The sequence below is a fragment of the Camelus dromedarius genome, chromosome 2 (genome assembly GCF_036321535.1).
Source record: "Camelus dromedarius isolate mCamDro1 chromosome 2, mCamDro1.pat, whole genome shotgun sequence".
NCBI lineage: Eukaryota > Metazoa > Chordata > Mammalia > Artiodactyla > Camelidae > Camelus > Camelus dromedarius.
The window spans coordinates 51,356,374-51,373,516 of NC_087437.1; the positions used below are offsets into that span (position 1 = coordinate 51,356,374).

A 17,143-nucleotide genomic window follows, 5' to 3' on the forward strand; every position below is an offset into this window, starting at 1 on the left:
ACCTACAAAGGAACCCTCAGTAGTCTATCAGCATATTTCTCAGAAAAAAACTCTACAGGCCAGGAGGGAGTAGAATGACATTCCTTTTTGTCGAGGGGAGGGGGGAGGAATTAGGTTTATTTAATTTTTTAAACGGAGGTACTAGAGATTGAACCCAGGACCTCATGCATTCTAAGAACACACTCTACCACTTGAGCTGTACCCTCCCCCTTAGAATGACATTCTCAAAATGCTGAAAGATAAAACTCACCTAAGAATACTCTATCCAGCAAAGTTGTCATTGAGATATGAAGAAGAAACTAAGTCTTTTCCAGACAAACAAAAGCTGAGGGAATTCATCAACACTAGACCTTCCTTACAAAAAAAAAGATGTTGAAAGGAGCTCTTCTACCATAAATTAAAAAAGCAAAAGAATATAGAAGTTTGAGCAAGGTGATAAATAGACAGAATTAGAAAATTGTAACTCTTTATCAGAATAGGTTTTTAAACACTTTGTTACAGCATAAAGGTTAAAAGGGGGATAAAAGCATAAAAATAACTACAGCTATTTCAATTTGATAACAAACTAATAACATGAAAAGGGATAATTTGAGAGAACAAAAAAATAGAAGGGGAAGAGTAAAAAGATGGAAGCTGTATAGGCAAATGAAGATAAGATGCTATCAGCAGAAAATAACTATTTTATCTATGATACACTTTATACAAACCTCAAAGTAACCACAAAACATAAAAATGGAGTTAAGACACATTTTTTAAAAAGAGGAAATTGAGAGAAATATCATAGAAAACCACCAAACCAAAATGGCAGAGATAAATACAAGGGAAAAGAAACAATGGAGATATAGAGCAACCAGAAAACAAAAGATTAAATGGCAGTAGTAAGTATTCACTTATCAATAATCACCCTAGATGTAAATGGATTGAATTCACCAATCATAAGACACATAGTGGCTGGATGGATTGAAAAACAAGATCCAACTATATACTGCCTCCAGGAGACTCATCTCGGCTCTAAAGACAAACATAGGCTAAAAGTGAAGGGATGGAAGATGATACTCCAAGCAAATAGCAGCCAAAAGAACATGAGTGTAGCTGTACTCACATCAGACAAAATAGACTTCAAGCCAAAAAAGGTAACAAGAGACAATTATGGACAATATAAAATGATAAAGGGGATAATTCATCAAGAAGGCATAACAGCGATTAATATATATGCACATAACATAGGAACATCAAAATATATAAAACAATTATTAACACATAAAGGAAGAAATTGACAGCAACACAATAACAGTAAAGAACTTTTACCACCCCTCTTACATCAATGGATAAGTCATCCAGACAGAAAGTCAACAAGGAAATAATGGCCTTAAATGAAACATTAGAATATGTGGAGATTGAACAACATGCTGCTGAACAACTACTGAGTCAACAAAGAAATCAAAGGAGGAATCAAAAATTATCAGAAGACAAATGAAAATGAAAATTCAACACACCAAAAGTCTATGAAATACAGCAAAAGCAGTACTAAGACGGATGTTTATTGCAATAAAAGTCTACCTCAAGAAGCAAGAAAACTCTCAAATATACAATTTAACCTTACACTTACAGGAACATGAAAAAGAATAACAAATGAATCCCAAAGTTAGTAGCATGAAGAAAATAATAAAGATCAGAGCAGAAATAAATGAAATAGAGTTATAAAAGACAATAGAAAATATCAATGAAAGAGCTGATTCTTTGAAAAGATGAACAAAATTGACAAACCTTTTGCTAGACTCATTAAGAAAAAAAGAGAGAAGGCTCTGATAAATAAAATCAGAAACGAAAGAAGGGAAATAACAACAGGTACCACAGAAATACACAGGATTATAAGAATATTATGAACTTCTATATGCCAACAAATTGGACAACCTAGAAGAAATGGACAAATTCTTAGAATCATAAAAACTTCCAAGAGTGAATCATGAAGAAATAAAAAATATGAATAGACTGATTACAGGTACAGAGATTGAAACAGTAATCAAAAAGCTCTCAAAAAGCAAAAGACCAGGACCAGACAGCTCCACAGGTGAATTCTACCAAACATTAAAAAATTTAATACTTAGCCTTCCCAAACTCTTCCCCCCAAAAAAATTTTAAGAGGAAGGAATGCTTCCTAACTCCTTTTACAAGGTCAACATCACTGACACCAAAACCAGACAAAGAAAACACACAAAAAAAGAAAATTATAGGCCAATGCTGATGAATGTAGACACAAAAATCCTCAACAAAATATTAGTAAACCAAATAAAATATATTAAAAGGATCACACACCATGATCAAGTAGTATTTATTCCAGGGATGCAAGGATGGTTCAACATCTGCAAATTAATCAACGTGATACACTACATTAACAAAATGAAAGTAAAAACCATATTATCATCTCAATAAACACAGAAAAAGCATGTGACAAGATTAAACACCCATTTATGATAAAAACTCTCAATAAAGTGGGTATAGAAGGAATATACCCCAACATAATAAAGGCCAAATATGACAAATCCACAGCTGATATTATATTTAATGGTGAAAAATTGAAAGCTATCCTTCTAATGTCAGGAACAAGAGTTGCCCACTCTTGCCACTCTTATTGAACACAGTATTGAAAGTCTTAGCCAGAGCAATTAGGCAAGAAAAAGAAATTAAAGGTATCAGAATTGGAAAGGAAAAAGTAAAACTGTCACTATTTGCAGATGAAATGATTATATATATATTAGAAAACCCTGAAGACTCCATCAAAAATTATTAGAAATTAAAAACAAATACAGCAAACTTGTAGGATACAAAACTAATATACAAAAACTTGCTGTATTTCTATACACTAATAATGAGCTAGTAGAAAGATAAATGAAGAAAACAATTCCACTTACAGCTGCAACAAAAAGAATAAAATAACCTATGAATCATTTTAACCAAAGAGGTGAAAGACCTGTACACTGAAAACTGTAAGACATTGCTGAAAGAAATTAAAGAACACACAAAGAAATGGAGAGATATTCCATGCTCATGGATTGGAAGGATTAACATTGTCAAAATGTTCATATTACCTAAAGCAATCTAAAATCAGAAGGACATTTTTCACAGAAGTAGGACAAATAATTCTAAAATTTATATGGAACCACAAGAGACCCCAAATAGCCAAAGCAACTGTGAGAAAAAAGAACAAAGCTAGAGGTCTCACATTTCCTGATTTCAAACTATACTGCAAAGCCGTAGTAATCAAAACAGCATGGAACTTACAGAAGAACAGATACATAGATCAATGGAACAGAATTGAGAGCCCAGAAATAGACCCCCAAAAATGTGAACAATTAATTTGCAACCAAGGAGCAAAAAATATACAATGGAGAAAGGCTAATCTCTTTAATAACTAGTGATGGGAAAACTGGACAGTCACATGCAAAAAAGTGAAACTAGACCACTATCTCACACTACACACAAAAATTAACCCAAAATAGATTAAAGACTTGAATATAAGACCTTAAACCATAAAACTCCTAGAAGAAAACTTAGGTAATAAGCTCTTTGACATCAGTCTTAGCAATGTCTTTCTAGATGTCTCCTCAGGCAAGGGAAACAAAAGCAAAAATAAACAAATTGAACTACACCAAACTAGAAAGATTCTGCACAGCAAAGAAAGCCATCAATAAAACAAAAAGACACCCTATTGAATGAGAAAAGATATTTGGATATCATATATCCAGTAAGGGGTTAATATCCAAAATATATAAAGAACTCATACAACTCAACACACAAAAACAAACAGCCCAGTTTAAAACTGGGCAGAGGAACTAAAAAGATTTTTTTCGAAGAGGACATACAGATGGCTAATAGGCACATGGAAAGATGTTTAGCATCACTAATTATTAGGGAAATACAAATCAAAACCACAATGAGATATCACCTCATGCCTACAAAATTGGCTATTATCAAAAAGACAAGAAATTAAAGTGTTGGAGAGGATGCGGAGAAGAGGAAAATCTTATACACTCTTGGTGGGAATGTAAATTGGTGCAGTCACTATGGAAGAGAGTATGGATAGTCCTCAAAAAATTAAGACTAGAACTACAATATGATCCAACTATCCCACTTTGGGGTATTTATTCAAGGACTATGAAAATACTAATTCGAAAAGATATATGCACATCTGTATTTATCATGGCACTATTTATAATAGCCAACATATGGAAGCAAACTAAGTGTCTATCAATAAATGAATGGCTAAAGAAAATGTGGTATTTATATATGATGGAATACTACTCAGCCATAAAAAGATGAAATCTTGCCATTTGTGACTATATGGAGAGACTTTGAGGGTATTATGCTTAGTGAAATAACTCAGACAAAAAAAAAGACAAATACTGGATGATTTCACTCATATCTGGAATATTAAAAACTAATAAACAAAAACTCAAAATAAATGAAGAAACCAAACCAAACAAAAACAAGCATGTAGACACAGAGAGTAGAGTAGTAGTTACCAGAAGGGAAAGAGTTGAGGGAGAGGGCAAAATGGGTAAAACAGATCAACTCTACAGTGACAGATGGAAACTAAACTTTTGGTGGTGAGCACACTGTAGAGTATATAGAAGTACAAATATCATGTACACATGAAACTTACACAATGTAATACATCAATCCCAATAAGAATTTAGAAAATAAATCTTTTAAAAAATTGATTGAACTCACACAATATGAGAGAACCAGGCAGATGTTATAACTGGTTCAAATTGTAAGAAGTACAAATTTACATGAAGAAAAGATACTGAATTGCAAATAAAGGCAATTTTTCCACAGGACAGAGAGAAGTCCACCAGAGCTCTATAGGATGAGACAGAGTTTGAATTTTGACAGTGTTGAACTTTACCTGGGCCCTGTGTTCCCAGAAAACAACAATGGTTAAGAAGCTTTCCCCCCCCTGCAAATCTTTTGCTTTCAGAAACCCTCCACCACCACCTTTTTGTGTTCCAGGAAATGGCTGACTGCAATGAACCAGCCTTCCCCATGTGACTTAGCGAAGACTCACTATCCACTCTTTCTCACAACTCCTTTGTTTACCTGTGACAAGGCCAAACACAAACTTTTCCCCTTTTGCCTGAGCCCAGTCGACAAGGCCAGGCACAGAGCCTCCAACCACCAGCTCTTTGTCACATGAATGATTAACTGAGATTAGCACTGTTTATCCCCTGAAACTAGCTAGACACGGAAGTAAACGTTTCCTATTCAACTGACTAAGACGTCCCTTGATTAAAAAACAATCCCGGCTATAAATCATTCCACCTATTATTTGTCTACTTCTCCCTATAAAAAGTCTAAGGCGAAACCACCTTGCCGAGGTACTCTGATCCACAGATCTGGATGATCTTCCTATTACAGTAGCTGGAATAAAATCAATCTTCTTAATTGTTTGATTTTTGTCTTTGATAATATTCCTCAGTTACCTGTAATTTAAAAAGAGCTTCAGAATTATTTAAAGGCAATGAACAGGGCTAGAATCAGATAACTGGGAATAGTTACTCCAAACAATGCATAGTTTCTCACTGAAGCAGTTTTTTTTTTATAATCTCCTCCCTTTTGATCAAAAATAATCTCAAAGGAAAATTATTCTTGATCACAAAATAAGACTGGTCTCATAACATTTTGCTTCACTATTTATTTACATTGGTGCAAAAAGAGTGGTAATTTGCCATTCAGGCCTTCTTAAGTGTGCTTTATGGTATGTTTTCAAAAAACTCAAACTTGACTCTTAAAAGCCACTTGAGGCTAGGTAGTTGCACCAAGAACTCACCACAGATTTCACCTGTGGTACCCATTGGGTGAATTCCTTTCTTCCCGAAGACCACAAGATACGCTAAGATTCCTGGGTCTGGCAGAAAATGGCCTTACCTACCTAGAAGCTGGGAATCCATCGTAGCAATCACTGCCACTGCAGACCCCTCTGGGCCTCACCCAGGGCCTCCATCTGGCCTTTGTCTATTTCTGGCTCCATGTCTCCTCTGTGAGCTCTTCTCCCACCTTCCATGCAGGGCACAGAGAAATTTCTGGTGCCCTCCTAGGGACAGAGGGAGGTGCAAGAGCAGAAACCCAGGCGCTCTCTCTGCCTAACCATTCTGTATTCCAACAGCTTTCATGTGTCATTTTGGGGCCACAAGGAATGGCAGTCCCTTTCCAGGATCCCAGATGAGTCAAGCAGCCCCCTCTGCTTTTGTCTTCTCTCTCAGCCTATCAAGCCCCCTCCCAATACACACACACACACACACACACACACACACACACACACACACACACACTGAGATCTCAGCACAGAGAACCAAAGTGTGTGTGTGTCTGTGTATTGGGAGGGGGCTTCTCTCCCTTTTTCTCTTCTCTCCTTTATTCCATCAGGCCAGACGGAGCAGGGTTTAGTCCCTGTTCTACCGCAGCAGAGATTTTCCACAAGTCATGTTCTTCTGGGAGTAGTATTTGCCCTCCCCTAGGTCTATAATAGCGGAAGGAGTTACAGAGGGAATGACGTTTGGGACCACAGGAAGATACATACATTTGTATTGGGAAGGAACAGTGAGGACTGAAAATTTCATAAGTTTAATGTTTTCAGACATTTCTCCATTACACATAATTGTCTCGAAATAGTTGAAAGGCACAATGCAGAAAATAGAATTAACTAATTCTTTATTCTCTACTAGGCAAAAATTATACCAGTGGTATAAGTTACAAGAATGCAAATTTGGATTTAAGAAAACCTTCAAATAACCAGAGATTTTGTTCAAAGATAAAATAGGATAATCTAAGAAGTAATGAGCAGTGTCACTGGAAGTATTAATATTAAACAACACAAGGTTGGATGACCATTTGATCAAAGATATATAGGAAAAAACTACATTGGCTGAAAGATTATAATTGATAACCTCAAAGTTACCAAAAGACACAGATTCTCATTTTTTTTTTCCTAAAAAGAGATTTTTTTTCATACATCTGCAGACATCATTAGCAACCAGACTACAGACTGATATGTGTCTGAGCTGGCCATCTGTGATGAGAAAATAGTCATTTTGAGTTGCTGCCTAAGCATCTTACAGTATGACAACCCTCCTCACATCCACTCTGGACATTTAGATAAAGACCCAAGCTTAGGATTCTCACCTTGCTTTTACTCAGGCACCTCTTAAAATGACCACTCAGAGTTGAGCCTATGAAAAATTAGTGACTTCTGCTCCAACCATCTTATAAGTAATAGATGCTTGCTACCCTGCTCTTATCTCCTGCTCTGGTGACCTGGGAAAGAGGACTGCCCTTCCCCCAGCTCATCGAAACTCCTGTTCTGGGATTTGTAAGTAGTAAACCTTGTCACCTTACTTTCTTTGTGTGAGTGTATTGAAACCAGTACTTCAATCAAAATGGCCCCAGGGGCTTTCATTTCTCTAAAGTGGGAGCTTGGATGCAAAGGAAATGTGAGTGGCTTGGGCCTCCTTATTCAGCAGGTCATAATCTACATATTCTTAACACACCAGCTCTGGGTTTTCCAACATGCCATCCACTACTCCCCCAATCTGAGAATCTAAAATGCAGCCAAAGACTTGGGGCCAGAGGTGGGGAGAAAAAGTCATATGCAAGGAATTGAAACATCAAACTTGTTTCACATATTGGTGTGGAGTCTGAATTTACATTAATCATATGATGCAGGATTGTTAAAAATTCACACACACACACACACACACACAGAGACACAAATGGCCTAGACCTGGCAAAACTCCAAAGGCCATGACAGAGGCAAATGAAAATTTTCTCTGTAGGGAAACTTCACAACCCAAGGCACATGAAACTCCCACTGAAATAATCTCGTAATGAAGATAAGTTTACAATCAAGCATTACAAATCACATGAGGAAACATACCACAATGAGACAAAGTTAGCAAAACAGTTAGCATATCAAGAACCAGATGTAATAAAACAACCTGAAATTGTAAAATAAATGTGTTCCATTAAAAGAAAATTAGAGATCTTTACTTGACGTGACTATTTTATTGGGCAAGAAACAAACTTTTTGTGAATAAGGAGACTTCCAAGCAAAAGTGGTTAGGAAGCTAAGCCCTCAGCAGTTACAACTAGGTTTACAAAGCATGAATAGGTAATGGTATTATTTTCCATTGTGATTGGTTGCTAGAAACTTACATTCTTTTTCACTGAATAAGCTTGCAGTGTTCATAGCTGATTAGCTAGGAAGCTGTAATGTCACACTGACATGAAGAAAGATTAACTTTTGTTTAAGATCAAAGTCACATTTCAGAGAAGTTAGGACAGTTTTGAATTTTGGTTACATGACTATGAGTGTTTGGTCTACAGGTATATTCAAACTGTGGCCTCTGTTTTGGTTTTTTTTTTAACAGTTCTAAATAAGGAAAGATTAAAGAAAGATTGAAAACCAAGATGAAAGAACAGAGCAGTAGAAAGAAAGACTCAAATGAAAGAAAGCTATCATCACTGAAATTAAAAATTCAGTAAACAAATTAGATGGTAGTTTAAACACCATTGACAAGAAAATTTGCTACCTAGAAGCTAGATCTGAGGAAATCACCAGAGACATAGGTAAAGCAGTAGGAAATAGGAGAGGTATGGTAGGCAAAATAATGGTCCCCCAAAGAGATCCACATCCTAATCTCTAGAACCTATGAATACGTTAGTCTAAATGGAAAAGGGGGAATTAAGACTGCAGATAGAACTAAAGTTGCTATCAACTGACCTTGAGATGAGGCGATTAGCCTGGATCATCTAGGTAGACCAGTGTAATCACAAGGGTTCTTATAAGTGAAAGAGGGGAGAGAAGAGCATTAAAATGAGATGGTCCAATGCTGCTGGTTCGAAAGACAGAGAAATGGAACCATGCACTGAGAATACCAGCAGCCTCAAAAACCTGGAAAAGACAAGGAAATGGATTTGCTTCTCGAGCCTCCAGAAGGAATGCAGACCTGTCAAAATATTGACTTTAGCCCATCTCAGACTTCTGGCCTATAGAACCATAAAATAATAAATTTGGGGAGGTTTAAGCCAGTAAGTCTGTGACTTATTACAACAGTAATAGGAAACTAATACAGGATGTTAAGAGGCATGTTACCATAGAAGGTAATGATCCCATGTATGTCTAGTAAGAGAAAGAACAGAGGAAATACAGTATTTTGTAATGACTGAGAATGGTCCAGAATTAAAGAGATGAATCTTCAGATTGAGAAATCACACCAAGATCCAAATATAATAAACATCAACTAATCCACAACCATAACACATTGCAGTGAAACATCTGAGAAAGTCTTACAAGCAAACCGCACCTCGAGCGTGGGCAAGAACAAGACAACCAGAACTCTCCTTTCAGGAAGGTCACAAATGTCAGTGGTCAGCCAATGCTGTCAGTATTCAAAGTCAGATTCTAGGTGTGGCCTGTGCTATTTTAATCTGGGGATTCTTGAGTCCTAGTTCATGCTCAGAGGAGAATTTAGACAAAGACGATGGAAGGAAGCTGGTTCCACAGGGAGAGATTCCCCTTTTTCCTTGTTCTCAGTCTTCTGCTTCCAGGTAAGAAAGGGCAACAACATGGAAAGAAGCCAGGACCCTCTCTTGCAGAACACCTAGGAACTGCTTTCAAATTTCCAACTCCTAGAGCTTATCTAAGATGGGCATAGTTATTTCATAACTATGTTGCTATAATGCCCAAATCGACTCTCCTTCTCTGAAAGATAGAAAATCCCCTCCCAGTGACGTGCCACATGAGAACACTTTTACTTTTTCTTTCATGAACCATCTACAACTGTCTTCTCTTCCATTTAGGCTCCATGTCCATTCATCTTTCTACACACAGGTATAACTTTATCTCTACAGCTATGAAACCCACCCCATTGCAGCGAAGTGCCCACTTTTAGCTATCACTTTCCCACTCACCTACTAGCTCCAAGGGCTCTAGGTTAGATAAGATGCCAGAGAACAGCAGGTGAGAGTAAAACTGGAATGTGCTTCTCTTCCAGGGAGTTAACATGGAATAGTAGGGGGGGGAATGGGATTTAAAGACAGAAAAATTTGGGTTTGAATCTTGGTTCCTCACTTTGCTAGTTGTGTAACCTTGGGCAACTTGACTTCTCAGAGCTCATTTCCTCACCTGTAAAATAGGACCTGCCTGGGAGGGTTGTGAGGATTCACTGACAGAGACAACACAGTACGTGGCATTTGACAGGTGTCAATAAATGTCACCTCATCGCCTTAGGCTATCACGTGACTTCTGGATATGGCGAGGAGGTGAGGGGGTGGGATTTAAAATATAGTTTCTAACTCAGAGGGGCTTGGGAGGATTAAATGCAGAGAGGACTGAACCAGAGGTGGCTTTAGAGGCCAGCACCACTGGTCTAGGCTATACAAAACACTATAAATGCTCCTCTGTTCACTCACAGAGAGTGACTGACAAGTGAACATTCATTGCTGACAGAATGATTCAAGGATTTGCCTGAGAGCACTATGACTTTGTGCATGAAAAAGCCTTGATGTCCTTGGCACAGAGGTCATCAGCCATCTCTCTCCTTCCAGGCTGTTACTCCTCTAATGAACTTCCACCAGTAGAAAATTGGAATCTTTATTAGTCAGAAGAAAGGGGAAGGCAACACCTCAAAAGCTCAAACTAGAAAGCTGATATGGGGTTGAATGGTAAAATAGGGAGAGGGAAGGTTGAAGCAGCTAAAGTAAAGTAGTTGTGTTCTCTTTGGGGCCTCAGGAATGTAATCCTATCTGATGGCTATCACTGCCCCAGGGCTCAGTTTGCATATAGATTTGGGCATGCTTTGCATGGAGAAAGAAACTTGAGAAAGGCAGCTGGAGCCCTAACTCAGCTTACCACATTAGCTTCTGTCATTTGCTTTCTGGCCCAACCCACCCTCACTGGTCTTGGTGGGAAGCACCCAGCATGTGGATCTCAGTAATCCTCCTTCCCTATTCTCCACCTCATCACTGGTGGTGTGTGGGACAGCAGCATCAGACAAACATGGGCTCAGATTAAGTCCAGTTTCTGCCTTTTATTATCTACTCGATCTTGGGAATTTACTTTCTCTTATTGCACCTCAGTTAACTCATTTATTAGATGAGGATAAAAATTGTTTCCACCTGATAGGAGCTTGGGAGGCATAAATGAGATAATCCATTAAAAGGGCTTAGACTACACCTGGCACATTGTCAGTGTTCAATAAATGTTAGTTATCCTTCCTATCATGGGCTACCCCCAGGCTCCTGCCCTGGGACCCCTCTCATTTAGGGAACACAGGAGTTCTCTCCCAATTCTCATACATCCTGTGTCCTCTACAGGAAGAGGCAGTGCTTTCACCATCAACTGCTCAAGATTTGGCCAGCAAGGGGTGTACACCACTGTTCTGGATTCAGTGTTTGACAGGAAGGCCTTCCGTCCAGCCACCAACTTCAGCATCCCCACCCTAGTCAACATCTCCTTCACTATGTCTGCCGTCCTAGATGTGGTGAGTACTGACCCCTATAGCCCTCCTCAGTGTCCTTAATTTTTACCTGGACCCTAGTAAGGCAACCCCCAAAGCCCTTACCATACTACAGCTTCCTCCATCATTGCTATATGGCATTTGCCCCATGGGTATCTCAAAGAAGCTCTGTCCAGTTCAGCGGGATGAGGTATAATAGCGTAAGGAAGAGAATTTCTTTTCTTCTCACCCAGTGACTCTCTACCCTGGCTGTATACCAGTGTCCAGGCTCCACTTCTAGAGGTTCTAACTGACTGGAATCCACGCATCAGTATTTTTAAGTTCCTCAAGTGATTCTAAGATAAAGCCAGGGTTGAGAAGCACTACTCTAATTCAGTCCTGCATAAACTCTCCTGACCATGGCCTAACACATCCGTTCTGATCAAGATTTTGTCCTTGACCTATAATGTTGGTCTTGATCACAGCACCACTTCTATAAACCTCGAGGGCTGACAAACAAAACTGGGGAGTGGGCAGGATGGACAGACGTCTTACCAGCAACATGCTGGAAACAGGAAATTCTTTTGGCAGGATGAACAGTTACAGCTCTTGTCATCATTCCTGTGGCTGGAAATGGTAAGGCCAACACTATTTATTCTCTCCTTTCATTTACAGTCGAACGAATTTTAAACAAAGATATAACAATTATGACCCTTTATGTACTTAACTACATAGCTTTGAAACACATGAGGGAAAAATTTTAAAATCCACAATCATGGTGAAAGGCATCAATAAACCACTTTCAAAAATCAAGTAGAAGAAGAAGAAACATATAGTGATTTTTTAAAAACTTGATTTAATAAACATATCAAACTTTGTACCAGTGAACATGTGTAATCATTTCTGAAACAAATGGAATATTCCCCCAAACTGACCATACTTTTGGCCACAAAGAAGAGCTCAACAAAGTCAAGAAAGCAAAAAGTACCTAGACCACAATCTCTGACTACAGTGCAAGAAAATAGAAACTAAATAAAGAAGATAGTCCCCACCCACCCCCAAATCCACATTCTTTAGAAATTTTAAATTAAACTTCTAAATATGTTGGACAAAAGAGAAAATAAAACAATTAAGTTGAAATTAGAATGATGAGCACTACATATAAAAATCTATGGAATGTAGCCAAAGAAAGATAATTTCTATCTTAAGTTTGTTAATTAGAAAATGAGAAGGGGAATAAAAGCAAATGAATTAAGCTTCCAACTTGAAAAGCCTGGTTGAAGGAAGGAAGAGGAGGGGAAGCACAGTAATGACCATTTAACCTTGCTCTCAAAGTGTGATTCCCAGATGGACAGCTGATTGCACCCCCTGGAAGCTTAGAAAAGCACTCTATCTTGGACCCCACCTAGCATGACCAACCATCCCAGCATGCCCAAGACTGAGGAATTCTCAGGCCATGGAACTTTGCTAAATCCAAGAAAGTTTCAGGCAAACCAGGATGGGTTAGCCACCCTACATCAGAATCTGCATTTCAATACAATCCCCGGGTGTTTTGAATGCAAAGTGAGGTTTGAGAAGTGCTGATCTAGTACAAATTTTTATTTAATGTGCCTCTGTTCTGCCTGTGGTTCTGCAAACTGCAGCTGCTGACACTGTAAGTGCCCAGAGGCTGGACAGGTCCTCTCCACCTCCCACCCTGACCCCGACACCACAGACTTGGAAAATCCTTGAAAGTAGTTTCCAGAAAACGTTACCAGCCTTGGAATGGAGAGCTTGGAAAGGACAGTGTGTGGCACCTGCCAAGGAGAGGAAGACCACTAAGTCTCTTGGCTTCAAAAAAACCAAGGGCTTGTTCAAGACGTCCTTGCAGTAGAGAGTGGTAAATGGAGTCTGGAAGACAGCTGAACCATGATAGAGACTAACACATAACCTACTTTTGTGGACAGCATTACAGTCCACAAAATCTTTTTACATGCCTTATTTCATTTGATACTCACTACTATCCTCCTTATTTCACACTAAAGAAATTCTAGCTCAGCCTCTCTGAATCTGATTCCTCCTAAAGAAAGGAGAGTATTTCCCTGATAACCAGTAATTTCCCACAAAAGTGGGAAAGCAGAGGGATCAAAGTTTATGAAGAAATGGACACAAGGAGCTTCAATTCTCTGTGTAATTCCTACTTCTTGAAAAAAACCAAAGTATATTTATCAGAATACTAACTCTACAAAGTTGGGTAGTAGACAGATGTTATATTATTTTATATACTTTTCTATGTACTTGAAATATTTTATAACCTCTCTTTTTTAAGAAAAATAAAAAGGCAGAGAAAAATAACCTCCATTCACATCAGACTCTCACCTCTCCTCCACGTGGGCTCTAGGTCTGGGACAACCCATTTATCAGATGGAACCCAGAGGAATGTGAGGGTATCACAAAGATCAGTGTGGCAACCAAGAACCTGTGGCTCCCAGACATTTTCATCACTGAGTTGTACGTATTAAGGACTGGGGGAGCTGGGGGTGGGGGCCATCTCCTGGCAACAGCAGAGTTCAAAATCTACCATTGGGGCCACTTTATAAGTGGTTTTATGTGGCTGAGAAACGAACAGACAGATAAGATGAAAAAACATTGCTCCTGCCTCCCACTTCATCTCTCTTACAGCATGGATGTGGATAAGACCCCAAAAGGCCTCAAGGCATACATAAATAATGAAGGTCGCATCAGGTACAAGAAACCCATGAAGGTGACCAGCATCTGTGAACTGGACATCTTCTACTTCCCCTTTGACCAGCAGAACTGCACCCTAACCTTCAGCTCATTTCTCTATACAGGTGAGTTGCAGTAGAGTCTCAGGGATGGGGGTGAATGAGAGCAACCAATAAAACAACAGAAAATAAAATGTAAAGAAACTATGAGTAAATGGTGGCCAAGGGCAGCAAAGACTAAGGCTCTATGGATGCTTAAATATTTTCCATAAAGGCAGAACCCAAGTCTATCTTGTGCATTTCTATCCCCAGCTCCTAGCAAAGCTCTCAGCATACAGTAGGCACCCAAAAATATTTGTTGAATGAAAGGATGGAAAAGGAGAGTGTAGTTGAGTCAACAAGAGACTGTATCCTTGGAAAATGACTGGTATTTCCCTTTCAGTGGAGAGCATGTTGCTGGGCATGGAGAAGGAAGTGTGGGAAATAGCAGACACGTCCCGGAACATCATTCAGACCCATGGAGAATGGGAGCTCCTGAGTATCAGCAAGGCCACTGCAAAGCTGTCCATGGGCACCAATCTGTATGATCAGATCATCTTCTATGTGAGCTCAGAGGCCCTTGCTTTCACCTTTCTTCCTTGCTTCTAGACTTGCCTACAATCGCCACCAAATGGTATCTCCCAAATTTCAGGGTTTCTCAGTCTTATCATGTCTGCCAAAGGCCAGAACCCTCTCTCCTTGCTGCCCAGCCACACACTCCTTCCTAAAACTCATGGCTTTGATCTAACTCTCCTTTGGCAGGTTCTACACCAAATTATGAAGCTGATTCTGCACAGCTCCAGATTCAGAGTGTATCAGACCAGTGAGGAAAGCAGAGACAGAAACAAAAACTACTATCCCAGGCAGCCTCCAAATCCCGAATTCACTTCCCTCTCTTTTCTCCCCACCAGGTGGCCATCAGGCGCAGTCCCAGACTCTATGTCATCAACCTTCTGGTACCCAGTGGCTTTCTGGTTGCCATTGATGCCCTCAGCTTCTTCCTGCCGGCAGAAAGCGAGAACCGTGCCCCATTCAAGATTACCCTCCTGCTGGGCTACAATGTCTTCCTGCTCATGATGAATGACTTACTCCCCATCAGTGGCACCCCCCTTATCAGTATGGCCCCTCCAGCCTTTAAGAAGAGGAGAGTGGGAAGGACTGACTGAACTAGTTCAGGGAAGGAAGATATACTGAGGAAAAGAGGCTTTGTGCATCCCAGGGTGGAATTGGAGGGAGGAAAGAAGTCCTGGGAGGTGTCTCTGGCCCTCATACAGGCCTGCCTTCCCTCCAGGTGTCTACTTTGCCCTGTGTCTGTCGCTGATGGTGGTCAGCCTGCTGGAGACCATCTTCATCACCTACCTGCTGCATCTGGCCACCACCCAGCCCCCACCCATGCCTCACTGGCTCCATTCCCTGCTTCTGTGCTGCACCAGCCCAAAGAAGTGCTGCCCTGCTGCGCCCCAGAAGGGAAACACCGGCCTGGGCCTCAGCCCCACCCACCTGCCTGGTGAGGGGACTCAGCACTGCCCATACCTCTCTTCCAGCATCTCCACCTCTCTGCTCCCTCTTCATTTCCTGTCCCCCACAACTGCCCAGCTGACCTTGACAGCCTACAGTCAAGTCTCTGTCTCTCTGCAGGTGTGAAGGAGCCCGTGGAGTCAGTGGGGAAGGTGCCAGGTCTGAAAGAGGCAGAGTTAAATGGATGCCCTGGGTCAACGAGGGCCCAGCAGGAAGACAAGGCTCAGAAGCAGCACTTGGTCAGCCTGTGGGTGCAGTTCAGCCATGTGATGGACACCCTGCTCTTCCGCCTCTATCTGCTTTTCATGGCCACCTCCATCACCACCGTCATTGTCCTCTGGAACACCTAAACATGACGTGTGTCTGCTTCTGCACATCCAGCCCAAAGCTGCTTCTTGCCTCCAGGGGCCAGCCTTTACCCTTGAATACCTACGGTCATGGCCTCAAAGATTACCAAGTTTCCTGCTACATTCCAAGCATCTCAGTCCAGCCCCGCTGATCAGTCTCAAGCCAATTTGAGACATTTTCCTCTTGTTCCTGCATTCTATTGGCTTCTCTTAGCCCTCCCGTACAGTTCTAGGCCCCCCTTTTTTCTTCTGCAAGCAGTCCTACCTCCTCTGTCTGCTAACTTGTCCCAATAAATCATTTGCAGAGATCTCTGGCTCTCTTGTCATGTTGTGGGGTAGAAACTTAACAATCCAAGACTGATAGTTTCAAAATATCACCTGTGCGTCCTTCTGCTTGTGATAAAGCTTTGATGTCACCTTCAAGTCCAATGTGACAACTGTCCTGCCTGAGAAGTTTTAACTCTCTTAAGCATTTTTAAGACATTTATTACTAATATATCCTCTTATTTATCTTTTCCATTATTTTATACTAATTTCATCTTAATACTTTCCTAATTTATTTTATTTCATTTTATTCTTTTTCTTATTTTATAAGTTGCATACTCAAAATATTCTCAGGCTTTCTATAACTTCTACTCAGACACAGTTTGAGCTGCACCCTACAGGTTTTAGAATGAAGTAGTCTCCTCTTTATTACTTCCTAGACAGTTCATAATTTCAGTCTTTATGTCCCCTTTGTTATCTTTTCATTTTTAATTTCCATTTTCTTGGATTATCATCAGAGAGCATGGTCTTTATTTGGTTTTTTGTTTTGGTTTGGTTTGGTTTGGTTTGTTTGTTCTTAACGGAGGTACTGGGGATTGAACCCAGGACCTTGTGCATGCTAAGTATGCACTCTACCACTGAGCTATACCCACACCTCCACCAAGCATGGTATCTTTAAATCAAAAACTTTTTGAATTTACAAAGTTTCTCTCTGGCTGTTTACATGATTGATTCTGTAACTGTTCCAGAACATTAAAAAGTATACATTCTCTAT

At 39.9% G+C, this 17,143-nt stretch overlaps 1 protein-coding gene across 2 annotated transcripts; it reads left to right on the forward strand.

Annotated features, from left to right (window-relative positions):
* Positions 1–9,539: 9,539 nt before the first annotated feature.
* On the forward strand, positions 9,540–16,107 carry LOC105085891 (5-hydroxytryptamine receptor 3E). Of its 2 annotated transcripts, XM_010976205.3 has the most exons (9): positions 9,540–9,606; positions 11,374–11,540; positions 12,087–12,131; positions 13,876–13,985; positions 14,157–14,326; positions 14,643–14,803; positions 15,151–15,355; positions 15,531–15,746; positions 15,878–16,107. In XM_010976205.3, exons 1-9 carry the CDS (start codon positions 9,540–9,542, stop codon positions 16,105–16,107), a joined length of 1,371 nt encoding a protein of 456 aa, XP_010974507.1. The 2 variants fall into 2 exon arrangements, with proteins under 2 accessions (XP_010974507.1, XP_010974508.1); XM_010976206.3 differs by lacking the exon at positions 12,087–12,131.
* Positions 16,108–17,143: the final 1,036 nt, after the last annotated feature.